The sequence below is a fragment of the Camponotus floridanus genome, unplaced genomic scaffold (genome assembly GCF_003227725.1).
Source record: "Camponotus floridanus strain SB8 unplaced genomic scaffold, Cflo_v7.5 scaffold28, whole genome shotgun sequence".
Lineage (NCBI taxonomy): Eukaryota > Metazoa > Arthropoda > Insecta > Hymenoptera > Formicidae > Camponotus > Camponotus floridanus.
This window is the reverse complement of record NW_020229414.1, coordinates 463,429-481,473: the sequence shown is the minus strand read 5'-3', so window position 1 is coordinate 481,473 and position 18,045 is coordinate 463,429. Positions and strand designations below refer to the sequence as shown.

Below are 18,045 nucleotides of genomic sequence, written 5' to 3'. Positions count from 1 at the left end.
TCTCTTCTCCCACGGAATTATCCGCGAAGGCAACATTGTATTAAACGTCATCTCCCGATTGCCTAATTAAGATTGCTATTATTCATATTGCATTTGAGAACATTTTTTTTTAATTCTTCAGAAAATCAATAGTAACTGTGTGAATTAAATCTTAAGTTTGTACATATTTTTATAAAATATGAGAGGAAATCGACAATAAAATTGGACACCTAATATTTTAGATAAGATACTGTGCACATCTTTAATGTATTAATCTTTATGATAACACCGTAGCATGTTTTTTTTAAATAAAAAATATTCAATTTAGATCTACTTTCTTTTATTTCTTCCAAAAAACTTAAAATCTGTTTATGTGAGTATTTGGTGTAAACATAGTAATGATAAAGTCGAGATAACTTGAATATTTTATCATTACAGGAAATAACCGAGAAAACAAAGTATATCGAAAATGAACTATAAATTAAAATATCAGATTGCGCTTAATAATAAAAAAAAATTACAAATATTAAATTGATATTAAAAGAATACTAATAATATAAAAGGAAAAAATTGTATATGTTTGTCGAATTAGAATCTTTCTTATAATTCTTGGCAAAATTGTACAAACTTAATTAATTGCAAGAATAATAGTATTAATGCATTGAATCCAAATGAATTTTCATAGCATAATTATAATGATATCTTTACATAATGATATCTTTACATTTTACAAGTGTAAGAATCGACAAAAATTCAGTACTTGTAAAAGAGGAAGATTTTGAACTTTTACTTTCGGGGCGGGGTCGCTTTTTCGGCATCGTTCTAAAAATAAAAGGGGCCACGGGACCGACGTCGACGTGCAAGGCTGCCGAATAGTCTGTCTCGGAGAATCACACGCATTTACGCACGTGCATGAAGGGCACGCACCGGTCGACGTCGCGCACACTCGCATGGCACGCAGACGCACCAATCAATATCAGACTATACCGGGTGTGCACCCCAATCGTTGTGATCGTCAGTCAGCCAGTACACCATCAGCTATCAACCACACCTTTCGTTACTTCGGTGCTATCAACTACATTTCTTCAACGGAGGAAAAGCATCATTTAGATTAGTGTATCCAAGCAAGCTATCCAGTTCACCAGCTTGCACCTGGCTTGTTGCGAAAAGTCAACGTTGACGGAAGAATCCAAAAGGTATACAAACGTAAAGAATAAAAATCAGCGAAAAAAATTTAATCTTGATAAGGTAGATGAAGAGAACATCCAGACTAGACGATATATAATAGATACATTTTTAAGGTTTTTTGTTTAAAGGTTTAATGATGTTGAAATTTCAAGGTAAATTTTTTAAATACAAACTGTGCGTTTGTCCACTTGAAATCTTTGATATCAGAATTTTAATTTCTTGCTGATTTCGAAGTCAAAGTGACAGATGAAAAAGTAGTTTGTGAATTCCTTTGAATGAGTGCTTCCATTGAAACACATATAAATTTATTCCTAATGAAAGAAAAAAAAGAACCCAAGGAAAATGTTAAAATTTACAGATGTACAATGTTAGATTAATGAGACGAATTTAAAATTTTCATGAAAAAAGTAAGTTTTCATCGTGTTTTTTTTAAATGTTAAAGTTAAATGTTAAAATATTATATCATTCGCTAGTTATATGTATATCAATAAAACGATAAAATATTGTGTTAGTATATTATATAAATTAGTACTTATTATTGTAATATAAGAAACGATAAAATAAGAAAAAATGACAAAAGATTACAGTAAATATAGATATAGATTACAGACAAATTACATTTTATTTTTATTTCTATTTCCATATATATATATATATATATATATATATATATATATATAACTTTTCTCTAAAAAGTATATGTATTAGTCAGACAGACTTAAAATTAAATAAATAAAGAAATTTAAAAGAATATATACATTTATACTATTACATTAGTCGTGACAAAGTAACAATTAAATACGATTTAATTATTTAATTTTAAAATCTATATAAATAAAATTCCTTTACACACAGAGGAAATTACAAACAGTGTTATATTCTTTCTATTAGTACATTAATCTAAAGATTAATCTATATTTTTATAATATAATATTTTAAAATATATTATAATATTATAAAATATATTATATTTTTTATACTTGCAAGTACAAAAGTCGACAAGAATTTAAGAAAAATGGAAATAAAAGGGCGAGTTGCCCTAGTGACAGGCGCCGCATCTGGCATTGGCAAAGCGTATGCCATCGAATTGCTGAATCAGGGTGCCAAGGTATATATGTTTTCTTAAAAAAATTTATTTATTTAAATTTTCTATACTTTTATTATCTAATCAAATTTTCTATACTTTTATTATTCTATACTTGTATTATCAAATTATCTTTTTTTTTAAGAAAAAGACAATTAGTTATAAGTATTTTGATTATTCGGTTTCCTTTTTTTCTAAACAATGAATGTAGTGTATTTTTATGACTCGGAATTTCACGCAAAAACAATGCTTCAAGAATCCTTGTTTTTCTTTAAAACGGTTGATTTAAATTTAGATTGCTCTCAGACGAAGGAGAAATATATCACGTACTCAAGAGATCTATAAAAACAAATCTTCTTGGTTTTTGGCGATTGACATATGTATAATGTAATATTATACATTTTGTATTTATTTTATTTAAAATTTTCATTCTGATATTATAAACATATTTTTTCTATTTTTAGAAACTTTTATTTTATTTTCTGTTAGCTTTAATAACAATTTCTACATTTAAATTTTTTTAAAAGAAACAAATAAACTTAATTTTTTAAATAAATATATTGTATTTAAAAAATAAATTTTTATGAATAAATTTCATAAATTTCTTTATTTCTTTCTTGCAATTTATCTTCACGTTAAGAATATTTAAAATAAAATAGTCTTTAAATATATAAAAATTTCTATGAATATAATATAAAGTTTATTATAATAATTTTTTATTATGTACAGGTAGCTGTATGTGATATTGATACCGAAGAAGGGGAGCAATTGGTGGAAACATTAGCAGCGAAATATGGTAAAGATCGTGTCATCTTCTCGCAATGTGATGTTACGGATTATCCGCAACTTGAAGGTATAGTAACTAAATAATTTTGTGCTCTATTGTAAATTTATTTTTATTCACATAAACGCGACTAATTGTCCATACATATATACATATTTTGCTTTTATTCTCAATGCAATTCTTATGTAGAATTACGATGCAATTCAATTTACAGAATCGTTTCAGACAACGATCGCAGAGTTCGGTCATATCGATATTGTTATCAACAATGCTGGTATCATGAATGACCGATTTTGGGAACTTGAAGTAGATATTAATCTTGTAAGCAAATGTCTGATAAATCTCTTTTAATATACTTGCATATTTTATCTTATAATGTGTTTTTGAAAACTTTAATTTGATATTTTTTTCATTAATCGAAACGATTTACACAGCAATTTATGTGCCTTTTTTAAATTAATATTTTTGTGAAATTAATCTTATAATTTATAATTCTTACAATTCTGTACATTGCACATGTAATAATATTAACAAACTTTTCACTATAAAATAATTTTAATATTTGTATTAAAAATTTGTCTTCGCTGCAAATATGACAATTACAGAATGGAGTAATACGTGGTACTTTGCTTGCTCAACGATTTATGGGGACGGATAGAGGTGGTCAAGGTGGAGTCGTTATTAACACCGGCAGCAACGTCAGCATCAACCCTTATGTGAGCGTGCCAATTTACTCCGCGACAAAAGCAGCTATCGTCAGCTTCACCAGAGCTTTTGGGGTAAGAGATACTTATATCAATCTTATATTATCGATCATAACTATTAACTTAGAATAGCAGAAAATGGATTATCAATTTGTGGAGATCAATTCGTTTAAATTTTTATTTATATTATTCAAAATTTGCAAATGCAATATATACTCGAAGTTAGCATTTACTCCATTAGTGCATTAAATTATTTTAAATTATGTATGTTTAAATTTTTATTTTTATTAAATTAAATAGAGATAAAGACGTATTAATTTTTTTCTCAATTTTTGAATAGGATCAATATCACGTAGATTTGACGGGTGTTAAAGTGATGGCACTTTGTCCAAGTGCCACGGACACTAAATTAGTACGAGATGTCAATACGAAGCTTTTATTAGCTCGATACGAAGATGCATGGCAAAGGGATACAGCTTCATCAGTTCCTCAAAGGTATATAAAAATTTTTTTCTTTATATATCTAAATAATTAAATTCGTAATTATACGTAATGATTTTCCAATTGTGAATAAGATAATAAATGAATAACTATTTTCTCTCTTTTCTCTCTTTTTTTCTTTTTATAAAATTTTATAAAAATTTTTTAGCTCATTTGTAATTAAAAATTTGCTTTCTCTCTCTAAAAAAAATATAATTGTAGCATAATAAACAAATTTAATTATTTAGAAGAATGTTGCGTTACTTTCTTTAAGTATAGGGAAATACATATAGAGTGGCATTAATATATAGGAGCAATTTGAAAATAATGTTGGATACTCTCTAGGGCGGAACACGTGGCAAAGGCATTGATACAAGTACTAAACACCGGCAAGAGCGGAAGCGTGTGGATGGTGGAAAAGGATCAACCACCGCACGAAATTAATTTCGCGAAGCACTAAGACAGAATTCATACAACCCTTTCTCGCTTCGCTGCGAATATCTATGCCGTACCGCACAATTAACCGTAATTTGTATCGAAATATATCCCGTCACCTGCCAGAACATCGTTATCAAGAAGGCGAATGCGTAAGCGAAGTATACATAGTTACACTTTCATACGATGTATATTTTGAAGAACCACGTTTTCTATAATAACGACAACGAGAATATTATTTGAAGCTAACATTACTTCCGATTTTTGATAGAATATAGCGATACTTTTGGTACATTTTATACTGACATAGCAAAATCTACGAGTCAGAATGTGGATGTGAGACTCGAAGATTTAATAATTATAAGAGGGAAAGAGAGATAAACAAAAATCGCGATATTTAAAAAGGGGAAAGAGAGATAAACAAAATCGCGATATTTAAAAAGGAGAAAAAATCCATGCAAGATCAACGTGCGTTGCGATGACGGGAACATTTAATTACATACATTATAAAAAAAAAGAAAATAATCTAAAAAAAGGAAATGGCTTTTGCTTCCGTCCCGCACCCACGTTGCAAATTTGCGGTTTCTTTTGAATGGGCCTCAACAATGCACTTGCTTATCAGCCCAAAAATCTTGAACTCGAGAAATAATTTCTAGATGTTGCGCAGATATTTGTGTATTGATAAAATATTATCACAACGATATCTAAATCCTGCCGCACTCTTTGTAATCGTCCCATAATATAGCTTACTCATTTTTCTAACGTATCCATCATAATATCGACGATTCCGTTTAATCCATTCCGTTTAATAGCGCTAAATGTAACGTAATCACATTTTTACTAGGTCGAATATAATAAAGACACTTTGTATTTATTGCTTGTGTGCAATCAGGGAAAGAGCGTGTGTGATAGATTGAAAGATTTATTTTGCGCTCTCGAAGCAAAAAGCAAAAGAGAGACAGATTAACATACGTCCCTTACAATGATTGATGCAGATAACTCTGACTCGATGGAAATTCTCTTTATGGAGAATATCGCAAATCTTTATATATATTATATTTATTAAGAGCGACAGAAGCATAATCAATAATTAAATAAAAGTGGAATAAGCCAAGTAAAATATAGAACAATCAGACAAGTCTTTTACATTAAAAATATATCTACGTATATTCATTTAAATGTTTTTTATAAAAGTATTAGATGACTAGAGTATCGTACAGAAAAATATGAAAAAAATTAAACAATTTTAAGAAAATAAATAATCAAATTTTTTGTACGTCTTTAAAAATTTACTTAAAAGCTGAAATTTTTTTACTTGTGCCCATTTCCACTTTAAAGTTCGATAATTGTCGTGTGTCAACGGTTATTTGCATCAGTGTAATCGCGAATACAATTGAATCGAAATCCGTCGGATGATTATCCAAGCGAAACTACATATTCAACAATCATGTCTCTAATTTTTCTACAGTCTTTTTGAGGAAAACAAAAAAAAATATTTAGAAATATGGTATAGCGATAGAATTAGGATCTATAGCTTGAGTGCAAGTTGAGACGCTCAATGCGATCATTTTTCGATATTAGATATTACGATTCATGAGGAGATTTGTACAATGCGCGATTGCATCAAGTTACAAAACTCATATAAAAACTTCGATACATTAGTCAGATATCTAGCTAGTAGATTTTGTTCGAGAGATATCGCCCGTAATAATTCTTTGTAGCTTTGATAACGCAATTAGTGGCGACTGTTGATTTTGTTTTTGTTACGTGTTATATATTATGGTATGTATGTTGCTAGTCTTGCTAATAAAATGCATTGCCTTTTAATAAAATCACTGGATCGGATTTGTATTATTTTATACGAGAAATATCTATTTTCCTATCTTCTCCCTGTTAAATCTCCGTTAATTTACTGGTTAAGTGAGGATCACATAATGTCTATCCAAAAATCTCTTTGATATAAAATAGACTGATATTATAAGTTAATTCAAAGATTACGAAACAATAACTAGAGTTTCAAAATAATAAGATATAAAAATTTTATATATATAAATCCGATCCTATTATTGCTAGATATTTTTTACATTCAATACGTCTGTAAAATGATAATCCTATCCACAATACTAGTGACATCTTATACAACATCAAGAAATGGATTTAAGTTATATTTCTCTCACATTCGTTTCGAATTATTCAACACGCGTTCCTCGTGCAGCATCAAATGATTTTGTTCCCGCTGCTTCTTGCCTATCGGCGCAAATCCGATCTTGTTTACCTCGAAGACGAGTTCATATGATCTGCATCTGATATTCTATCACGTACGGTCGACATCTCAAATGTCAATATCTGCGGCTCCTCTTCAGCGATACCTGACAGATTCATTTGCGGGATCAGTATCTGACAAGATTGATCCGAATCTACACGGGAATCGCGATTCGCATTCATCCAAGAGAACAAGACGCATCTATAATGGAGATTCAGGAGAAAACCGTGCTTATCACCGGCGGAGCCAATGGAATCGGTTATTGCACCGCTCGGGAATTGCTTCGAAATGGAGCAAAGGTAATTTAGTAAAATCCCAAATGTATGAAATATAATTTGCTAGTATATTTTCTGCAAATTATATATCACATATATCTTCAACATTAGAGTAATAATAGGAGAAACGCGCGCGGCGCAAATATAGGTTTAAATGGGAGATAATGTTTTAAATAATGTTTAAAACAGAGATGCAGGAAGAAATGTATTATTAAATTGATAATTATTATATTTTGCAGTCCGTAGCAATTGTAGATTTGCCCGACTCGAATGGCGAAACTACTGTTGCAGAATTGGAGAAAGAATTCGGCGCAGATCACGTTATTTTCCTCGTTGGAGATGTGGCGAATGCCGAGGAACTTACGGGTATTGTATTATAAAAAAGATTGCTAAACAAAAAATGTTCTAATAATAAGATGCATCATACATAAATAATATCAATAATCTTATTACGAATCAGTTTATGACCGGTGATTGTAAATTATAATGTATTATATAATTATTTATCTATGCGATAAATTATTTTAAAATAAAGTAAAGAAATTTTCGATTAAATGAAGCATTTAATTAATGTATATAATTTTGCAGTTTGCTTTGAGAAGGCGATAGAATCATTTGGTATGCTGGACATTGTTATCAATAGTGCCGGCATCATGAACGACGCGGATTGGGAGCCGATGGTTGATATTAATTATGTAAGTCCGCTTTTTATTATTATTCATCGAAAATTTATTTCCTGATATTCTTAACGTGTTATCTCCTTTATAATTAGAAAGGGATTGTACACGGCACGATTTTGGGTCTGAATCATATGGGAAAGCATAAGGGCGGAAAGGGTGGAACTATCGTTAACATGTCATCCATAGTTGGCTTGCAAAGCAATCCGCTCGCACCGATTTACGCCGGGACGCAATTCGCCATCGTCGGTTTTACTTTATCGTTACAGGTAAAAATGTGACTTATATAAATAAATAATAAATCTGAAAATTTATATATTTTTTCATTCCCTCTCTTCCTATCAAATTATTTAAACTATTGTTATTTTACCTTTTGAATATGCTGCAACACATTTGAAATATTATAACTACTAATCAAGTTTAGCATATTTTTCTAGACCTTTTATGAAAAGACGGAAATACGTGTTTTGGTAATATGTCCTGGTCTCACAAATACTAATATGGCCTCCAAGTTTATGTCAAGCAAAGCCTATGCGATGGACATTCTCGACGATGAGATCGCTGCTAAGGAAATGACAACAATGGAAAGTCAATCGTAAGTCACATATAGTATAGCCTATAGTATTTTTATATAACATTTATTTTTTATTTCTTACCTAATTTTATTAAATAGATAAAATAAACTTTATATATATGTGTGTATAATAAAAACAATAAATAATAAATCAAGAACGTATATAATAAATTAGAATTTATATAAACGTAGATAAATCTCGTAGATAAATATAATTATAAATTTAAAAAAATAGATTAGAAATCATATTCAAAATAAAAATAATAAAAGTAAAATCTGTTTTATTTTTATATCCTAATGACATTAATTAAAGAATTGATTTGTGTGTCAAAAGGATCTGTGATAGACATATATACACACATATATAATATTCTTTACATAGAATATTCTTTCGGTTTAACAGACCTGAGCATGTGGCGAGTGCAATTGTGGAATTGATCGAAAAGGGTGAGAACGGTTCGGTCTTCGTCAGCGAAAACAATCAACCTGCATATGCTGTGCAATTGCCATCTTACACTGATCTGAAAATTTCGGTATAAAGCTTAAAATATATTACGGCGAATCATTTTTGGTACACAAATATTGGCGTACTGATTTTTTTCCGATTTATAATAATAATTAATTCTTATTAGAATTGTACAAATTTATGCTTTTTTCATCATAAAGAGCGACAATTAAATTTGAATAATTAAAAATTTATTTGCATTAAATTGCAATTTAAAAAAAAAATAAAATTTAATTATTAGAGTTATAGTTATATATATATATATATATATATATATATATATATATATATATATGTATAATTAAAATATAAATTTAACTAGTAGTTGTGAAAAATAATGACGTTTAATCGTTTTGTTTTTATAAATGTAATTATATTTATTGAATTATATTATAAGAAGCATTGTTTATTTGTAGCAACTTTATTTGTTTTTTTTTTATTTGAAATAGATTTTCACTGCTTGTACTTTATTAAAGCTCGAATTAGCAATAGATATATATAAAATATGTAAATGATATTAAAAAATAGAGACTTCTGTAATAATTAATTAATAATTAATTAAATTCGAATTTAATTAAAATAGTGGTAACTCTGATATCTAATTAAAGTATAATAACAGCTAATAATAGATTTATGTCTATTATGTTATTTCATAAAAATAAATAAATGTCGGCAACTATAACGAATCTTTTTTCTTCTCAATAAGTCACGACATACGAAAAGAAAAGAACAAATGTATAATTTGAAATACATTAAGTATAATGATGTATAATTTTAAATATGTGCAACTGGATATGTATAAATAAATATGCGTTAAATAGTTTTGGCAGTTGCAAGTATTCGATGTGAGAAATAAAACGCAAAGTTAAAAAAATAAAATTACAGATTATGCAATATTTAACAATAATCTAAAAAAAGAATTCAAATATTTTAATCAACAATCATATTGAATATCCAAATATAATACATTCGATACCTGAAAGTGTTCAACTTGAAATGCATAAGAATGCATATAACACATGACGCGTAGCACAAGCGAATTTTGAATAAATCTGATTTCTCGTTCGCCATGAATTTCGTTCGTTATTTCCGTTATTACTTCCTCCAGTTTGATTTCTATGTAAACATGCGTGTGTTTAAAAATCGCAGTAGTGTGTACAGTAGCATCTAATCTGCCAATCAGGACAAAGGGGGCAAATATTCCTCTGTTCTAATTGGTCGAGTCGACGCTGCTCTATCCCACGAATAGGATTTCCGAACTCACCCGGAGAGGTATCGGTGACGTCACGCACGCCGCTAGTTCACATCAAAATGGCCGCATTTTAGTCTACAGAGTACTTTTCTTTACTGTTTGCCAATAGCCGTGCCGAGGGCCTGGCGGTGTTCTCTTAGATCTATCGTGACCGATCTGTTTCGCCGGAAATTTCGCTGCATCGTGCGTCGCGCACCAAATTTCCGTGAAATAGAACGTAATAGGGTAAGGATAAAAATTGAGAAAAAAGCGTGTCGGCGTTCGATGGGTTCCCACGAGTTCCGTGAAGATCGCCTTCGTCGTCGCCACCGCCGCCGCTGGACCAAGCCCATTTTATTCGATAACGAATTTTATTTATAGGCGGAATCCCTCGTTGTCGCGTCGAAATTGCACGCGGCCGCGAAATCGTGTCTCTCGTCACCCGCTCATTTTACCGGCTCGCCCTTCACGCGGAAAGGTTATATCGTGTTCCTATATATCGAAGTCGTTCGGATAATCCACGCCCGCCGTCGATCACTTTGCGTGTTCGTAAGATTTCGTTTTAAATATTCCGAAAACGCGAGAAACGCCTTCGTCTACGCGAAAAAAAGAAAAATACCGCGTATACAATGGAACCTTATTTCGGAACAAAGCTCTTTTTAGAGTAGATGTGAGCTCCATTGCGGTCTGCTCCGATTGCTTTCACGAGCAGCGCAATTTATAGATTATTCGAAAATTATTTATTCATTGATAATGATAAAAGAGAGAGAATTTACTTGCATTCTCTTTTAATTAATTAGCAAGATAGCAGAAGAATTGTTTGTAGTCTGCTACTTGCTGTATATGAACTCGTCAGTAGAAAACAAATGTATATATATTTTATTTTTGATAAAAAAATCTTTTAATTTCTCAGCAGCTGATTGTGCATAGCACAAATATAAAAAATTACTTATATGTGTGTGATAATTTTGTTATTTGTCTAAGATATATCTAAAATATTGAAATTGGATTAATAATCCTTTTCTTTCGATTTCTTTTTTTACAGATTTTTCTGTGCATTTTCATAAGATGTTACGTCACCAACATCACGCAATGCAGAATCAACTACGGGATCATAATAGGTTAATATTTAGTCATTTTTTACTTAATATTAATTTAGACAAAGTAGTATTTATGAGTTACTTATAAATTGACTAGGAAATTTCTTAAGTTTATTTAATGATTTGATTTAATGATTTGATAAGTCACATTACTATATATGTAAAAATTGTTGACAAACCATTAATGATCTTATGTATATGATGAATGTATGATAAAAACTACTACATTATTTCTTTGTTTCAAAAAAATTAAATATTATATATAGATTATAGAAGCAATAATAATTATACATTATTATAAATTTATAGACAGAGTTAATATTATAAATATAAAATTGTATTTAGTAAAATTGTATTTAGTAAGATTTATATTGATATTAATTATAAATATATAATTAATATCAATATATTATATAAATATAATTATAAATATATAAATATATACATTGACATTAATTGTAAATATATAATTATATTGATATTAATTATTTTAAAATGTTTCTATCTAGAATGGCAGGACCGATGCGGCCTATGCAACAAGCTAATATGACTCAGTTACATCAACCACAGCATCTGTTGCCGCATCGGAATCCTCATCAACCGATACTGTCCATGCCCCCCCATCAACAACATATGCATCACATGCAGCATCCTGGCCCGCCGCATGGAAATCCGAGACAGCCGATGTTGATGGGCATGAATGCGCACAATACAAACAGTAAATACATCGTGATAGAATTAATCCTTCATTCCCAATTATTAATGTAAAAATAATTCAAAACGTTCACTTCAGATACCATGGTTAGCGTTAGCATGAAGGACCAAACAAATACAGTTTCTGTGACTCTTCAAAATGTGCAACCTCAATATCAACACCAGCAGCAACAACAGCAGCAGCAACCAAATAATCAACAGAATCAGTCTATCCAACAGCCACAACCGCAGCAGCAAGTGCAACAATCGCAACAGCAGCAGCAGCAGCAGCAACAACAGCCGCAACATATGTCACAGCAATCGAACATAGAACAATCAAAGGCGATAACAAACGATGCCAATGGAGAGTCCAGAGATGACAATTCGTCCAATCAGAATCATGCCAACGGAACTAATCCAGCCTTGGCAAACATGAAAGAAAAAACACCCATGTGCTTGTTGAATGAGTTAGCGAGATTCAATAGGATTCAACATCAGTATAGGTTGACCAACGAGCAGGGACCGGCGCACAAGAAGAGATTTACAGTGACATTGAAACTTGGCGAGGAAGAATACGTTGCGGAAGGTCCTAGCATAAAGAAAGCTCAACACAGTGCAGCGACCGAGGCCTTAACCAAGACGTGGTATCGTCAACCTCCGCCTAAACCCACCAAGGCTATGAGAATCGGCCATCTGGGCAAATGCCCGGCAGGTTCTGGTAATTTCGATAATTTCGGTATATATAATAATATCAACTTATGACGTTATTTTCTTAAATTTCAATTTTAATTATATAATTATTATATAGTAACACTACTTATGTACTATTTTGCGTTACAGGACATTTACCACCTACTGTTGAACTGAATGCTCTAGCAATGAAACGAGGTGAACCAACTGTTTATACGTTCCGACAAGCTCCGCCAGCTACATTACAGCATCAATTTATGCCGCATAGTTTTAATAATTTTCCGCGAATGTACAATCCTCGAATTCCATATAATCGCGGAGTTCATACAGATCTTCAAGCATTATATCTCGTTACGCTCAAAGTTGGTGAACGCGAATTCACGGGTAGAGGTTTGACAGGTCAAGCGGCCCGCCACGATGCAGCTAGCAGAGCTTTAGAACAGCTGCGGCAATTGCCCTTACCGGAAGAAATCGCAACCGTGAATAACACTAATGAAAATGGTACATTGAATGGTATTGATGATCCAAACGCTGAGTTGAAAAGTCCAGTGTCATTAGTTCATGAAACTGCTCTGAAACGTGGATTATCAGTGAGCTTTGAAGTTGTATCCGAGAGTGGTAAACCTCACATAAGAACCTTTATGACGAAATGCACTGTTGGTGACAAAGTCACTGTGGGAGAAGGATCTTCAAAAAAAGTAAACCTTTATATTTTTTAGGCAGAAAAACAACAAATATGATATATATGATTTTTAATATTCTTTTATGCTTCTTTACTTTTCAGGTGTCAAAGAAACGCGCTGCCGAGTTGATGTTAGAAGAATTAAAACGTCTTCCTCCTTTACCAGCTACAATACAGAATCGATCGATGCGAGTAAAACGTAAGCCACCAGCAACTAAAAAGAAATCTCGTAATTTAATAAAGGTTTACCAGGAGCCTCGTTCAGAAAGTGAAGCCGCGGAGGAAGTCAATCCGGTCTCCCGGCTAGTTCAGATTCAGCAGGCGAAACGTGAAAGAGAACCAGTCTACAATTTAATTGACGAGAAAGGCGCGCCAAGACGCAGAGAATTTGTCATGGAAGTGACAATGGGTCAACACTCCGCACAGGGAATTGGACCTAACAAGAAATTGGCTAAAAGAGCTGCAGCTGAGGCTCTCTTGGCGCAATTAGGATATAGCAAACCATCGCCGCAACCCGCGAAACCATCTATAAAGACAGGAGACAGCGAAAACACGGAATCGAAACCCAGAAAAGTGACGTTTCTCGAAGATGAACAAGTAAATGATACTCCACCTCATTCAGTAGGAGGTAAGAGAAAAGAATATAAATTGTCTGGCTATATTCAATAAATTAAAAAAATTTATTTTTGTTATTAGGTACCATAGGCCGTCAACTAGTGCCTGGTCTTTTATTAGTGGACGGAGGTCAAGAATCTAAATTGGGAAATGGACCCAGTGTACAAATAGTTGCTGAAGAATTACGTGGACAACAACAGAATGCGGCTGGTGTTTCACCCAAGGATCAATTACATTATTTATCTCAATTATTTAATTTTACTGTAGAATTCAGTGATTTTCCAAAGGTAATTTATAGCTATTATTTAATGCATTAAAATAAAATTAAAATTTTAATTAATTAAAAAGAGATGAACCGTGCATATATAAACGGGAAATGATAAGTTCAGTATCAATGTTATCAAAATAGGTAATATTTTCTCCATCTAATGTTCCAGGGAGTATCTATAAACAAGGAATATTTATCACTTGTATCACTAAGTACTGATCCACCACAAGTTTGTCACGGTAATGGGGCGACAATAGCCGCGAGTCGCAATCAAGCAGCGCTAAGAGCACTTCGCACTCTCAGTAAATTGGGACTCGACAATGCTTCGAATGCAGCGCAAGTAAAGAAAGACAAAGGTGTGTCTGGTGATGGAATACACATTAGCATTCAAGTTAAAAATAACATGGATGGAGCTATTGATAAGTAACCAAATAGCTTAAGACTTATATATGATGTTGAGTTATATTTCTGCTTTTTTAAGACATTGCAGAAGAAAATTAATTGTCATAGTTATAAAACTCTCCACAAAATTGATACTTGATTGATTCTTCATTCATTGTTTTCATCTTTTATTCATTTTCATCTGCAGATATGTTGTTTCATTTAGGTTTCTATCTATTCTTGTGGAAGCTTTATTTTGTATATTGAATCTCTTTCTATATTACTCTATATAATAATCTGATTGTAATTATAAAAATGCATTCATTTTTCAGAGAAATTTGGTTAAAGATTTAAAGCACATTACATAATTTAGATTTTTATTTTACGTATTATATTTGTTAGATTGCTTACTTTGCACATTGCTGAAGTATGATAAAAAATCGAATAGAAACGAATTGTAATCAATTTATATACAATTATCTATAAGTTAATTATTAGCATGTATTATGTAAAATCTTTCTAATCTTTTGCAGTGTCTTAACTACATTGAAATGCTGTTCAAGCACCAATAAACGAGTATTTAATAATTATGCAAGAATTCTTTAATTTTTAATGTATAAAAATGTCTGATTAGTTACAGTAGGCAAAGCTAAAAGAACATCTGTGACTATCAGAAATCTATTATCATAAAAAATGTATTGAGCTATTTGTATATTAAAATGACTCTTGCAAAATTAATAATACTGTGAAATCACTGTGAAATCACTGTGAAATCGAGAAATATTATTGGTGCTTGATTATGATTGCGATCCTAGCAGTGACAACTATAACTGCTATATTTATTGTAACATTTTCATTGACAGGATCACAATCGTGAAATACTTATCTATGATAATTCACAATGGTCATTCTCCAGTCTTGGTCTATGATCATATGAACACCGTAGAGAAATGAAATGACGACCTGGAGATGAAATGCGACCATCTCTTAATTTCTCAATCAAATTCCTTGGCTTTCTCATTAGCATGAATAAAGAGAGCTATGTCTTGTTACCTAATACACAAATTAACAATCGTAACAGTGTTTTTTTTCTTTTTTTTTATATTTCTATTTCTACCCTTAATCCAGAATTGATTATTTTATGATGTATGTTTTTTTTTGTTTTATCGAACAAAACAAATTAAAATTTTTTATTGAGTCGCATATGAAAATTATACATAAAATCATGTCTTTTTCCAGAACAAACTCTGGCTACATGTGCCAGAGACTTGTGCTGATTAAACAATTTTATGAAAGATTAAGTATCTAAACTTTAAATTGGTAAAACATAGGTAATGGGATATATACTGTCCCTATGCCCCAATTTGCTTTTATATAGGGGCCAGAAGCATTCTGGGGTTACATATTCATGTATCGTGAAATATTGAGAAGTAAAGAGAACAGAAATTTTCCATGCACCTATCATTCAAAGATAGAGAATAATGATAGGCTGCATCAGAAATTTCGGAAAACGTAAAATGATAATAATTAAAAAGCTATCCCATTGCGTCAAAACCATTACAAAATTGTTTTAGTCTTATTAAAAAACAATCCGAATACAGCTACGAATTTTGTCTGGTTGAGAAACAAAGGGAATAAAGAAATTTCCATACACATTTATCGTTTGCAAATAAATGATAATGATAAGCTGTATAGGAAATTTCGTCGAATATAAGGAAAAAAAAGGAGATAATCCAAAACTTGTCCCGTTACGCGTCAGGATTATATTACAAAATTATTTTAATTTTGTTAAGAAATAATCCTGAAACAATGGCAAATTTTGCGTTATTGCCGAGTAAAAGCAGTAGAGTGGATAAAACTTAATGAATGAAGATAAATATTGAGAAACGGTACAGACTTTGAATATTCGTATAATTTTACTTAAATTCAAAATTAAGTTCTCTATATTTTGCGCAAAATATAAACGTTGTCTCTTACAATTTTGACGATGTAATAATGCAAAGTTTTGTACCGGCTTTCTCAATCAAATAACTTGCTGTCTTCTATTCATTATTCGTATTATGCGATTTATTGAACAACAAATACAAGCAACTAAATAAATTGTATTATTGTTCATTAAATTCGTACACACTTTATTCGTAATGCCCGGTGCTCGGTATATTGAAAATTTGTAACAAGCGTTCGCACGATGATTAATATACTGAAATTAACGCGAGTTACATTTGATCAATTCGAAGATAATTTAAAAGACATTCGGTGAAAATTATTTATTGATTTTTCGAGATGCTAGTTGGATTTTTTGCCTGATCGCTTTTATAAGTGAGCCTTTCTTGTTCATGTCACAATACAGTATTACGAGACACAGTGGTAGATTCCATTATGTATAATTTTTTGAGAAAGACAAACAGAAAGGAGAGAAGAATTGAATAACTTGCGTCATGTACGCTGCGAGAGAAGAACACAATTTTATGCATATAAACTGTAATACCATATAGTTAATATTAATGATAGATAAGCGAATATGGTATCAATTTACCAAATAAGGTATCAAGGTACCAGAAAAAAGAATCCTTCAACACTTTAAGGAGAGTCCACTAAGAAATCAACTTAGCAAAATGTTGAGCTTGATTCGTAAAGTGTTAAAAAAATACTAGCCGATGCATCGATATTGGCTAAATAAAGGAGAAACAATTGTGAAACATTAGTTTCATGTATGATCTATGTTGCGTTCTGTAATTTCATTTTAATAGTCATACATACATAAACGCTACGAAACATTTGCTTACTTTTGATTAAAGCTAACTAGAAAATTGTTTAAAAAATCACTTTGATAAAATATGTTCTCGCTACTTTTTACTCGTAATTATTTGACTGGATGAATACCGAGCGCAAAAAAGTATACTCAATACCATAATATAGTTTAATTATGTTAGATTTATATCTAAGTAAAGCGATTTGAGTTTTCGTATGCTATAATGTATGCTGTAACAAAATACAATTACGTAATGCGAGTTTTCAGCAGCCTTCATATTGAAAATAATTGCTTCTTAAATACGTAAATCTTAAGAATCGGAATGATTCTTTATACCGACAAAGCTTTAATTGCATTTCGAAAATGAATTATACGACGTATAGGAATCTACTGCTTTCTTTTATCAGCATCAGTTTGTATTTGACGTTGATAAACAATTGTAGAAAGGTTTCACATATATGTATATGGCCTTTTTACTGTGCGTTTCAAATATACGCATGACAAGGTGGCACACGAATCTCGAAATACGTTTTATTTACCTCTGTTAGAGATTTCGTCCAAGTGTAACATTCTTTTATCAAATGTATTTATTTTTATATGAATTTAATTTATTAATTGAATTATTTAATTTGTAAAATGTATTTATTATATAAACATTTGACAAATATTTTTAGAAACTAAAATT

At 31.0% G+C, this 18,045-nt stretch overlaps 2 protein-coding genes across 6 annotated transcripts; both read left to right on the top strand.

The window, feature by feature from the left end:
* Window positions 1–1,099: 1,099 nt before the first annotated feature.
* LOC105249151 (peroxisomal hydratase-dehydrogenase-epimerase) lies at window positions 1,100–9,110 on the top strand. The gene is made up of 15 exons (XM_020026873.2): window positions 1,100–1,175; window positions 2,155–2,275; window positions 2,981–3,104; window positions 3,250–3,356; window positions 3,641–3,814; window positions 4,080–4,234; window positions 4,565–4,672; window positions 4,781–4,806; window positions 4,926–4,990; window positions 7,031–7,216; window positions 7,432–7,558; window positions 7,781–7,887; window positions 7,965–8,138; window positions 8,307–8,464; window positions 8,847–9,110. The coding sequence occupies exons 2-15, from the start codon at window positions 2,183–2,185 to the stop codon at window positions 8,980–8,982; spliced, it is 1,740 nt and encodes a 579-aa protein (XP_019882432.1). The 5' UTR covers window positions 1,100–1,175; window positions 2,155–2,182; the 3' UTR covers window positions 8,983–9,110.
* Window positions 9,111–10,239: 1,129 nt separating this feature from the next.
* Window positions 10,240–17,877, top strand: LOC105249121 (double-stranded RNA-binding protein Staufen homolog 2). Of its 5 annotated transcripts, none has more exons than XM_011254360.3 (9): window positions 10,240–10,425; window positions 11,225–11,300; window positions 11,789–11,997; window positions 12,073–12,708; window positions 12,813–13,360; window positions 13,447–13,972; window positions 14,041–14,246; window positions 14,397–14,583; window positions 15,848–17,877. In XM_011254360.3, exons 2-9 carry the CDS (start codon window positions 11,248–11,250, stop codon window positions 15,883–15,885), a joined length of 2,403 nt encoding a protein of 800 aa, XP_011252662.1. In that variant the 5' UTR covers window positions 10,240–10,425; window positions 11,225–11,247; the 3' UTR covers window positions 15,886–17,877. The 5 variants fall into 5 exon arrangements, with proteins under 5 accessions (XP_011252662.1, XP_011252663.1, XP_011252661.1 ...); XM_011254361.3 differs by lacking the exon at window positions 15,848–17,877 and adding an exon at window positions 15,472–15,686; XM_011254359.3 differs by lacking the exon at window positions 15,848–17,877 and having other exon boundaries at window positions 12,073–12,690; window positions 14,397–14,875.
* Window positions 17,878–18,045: the final 168 nt, after the last annotated feature.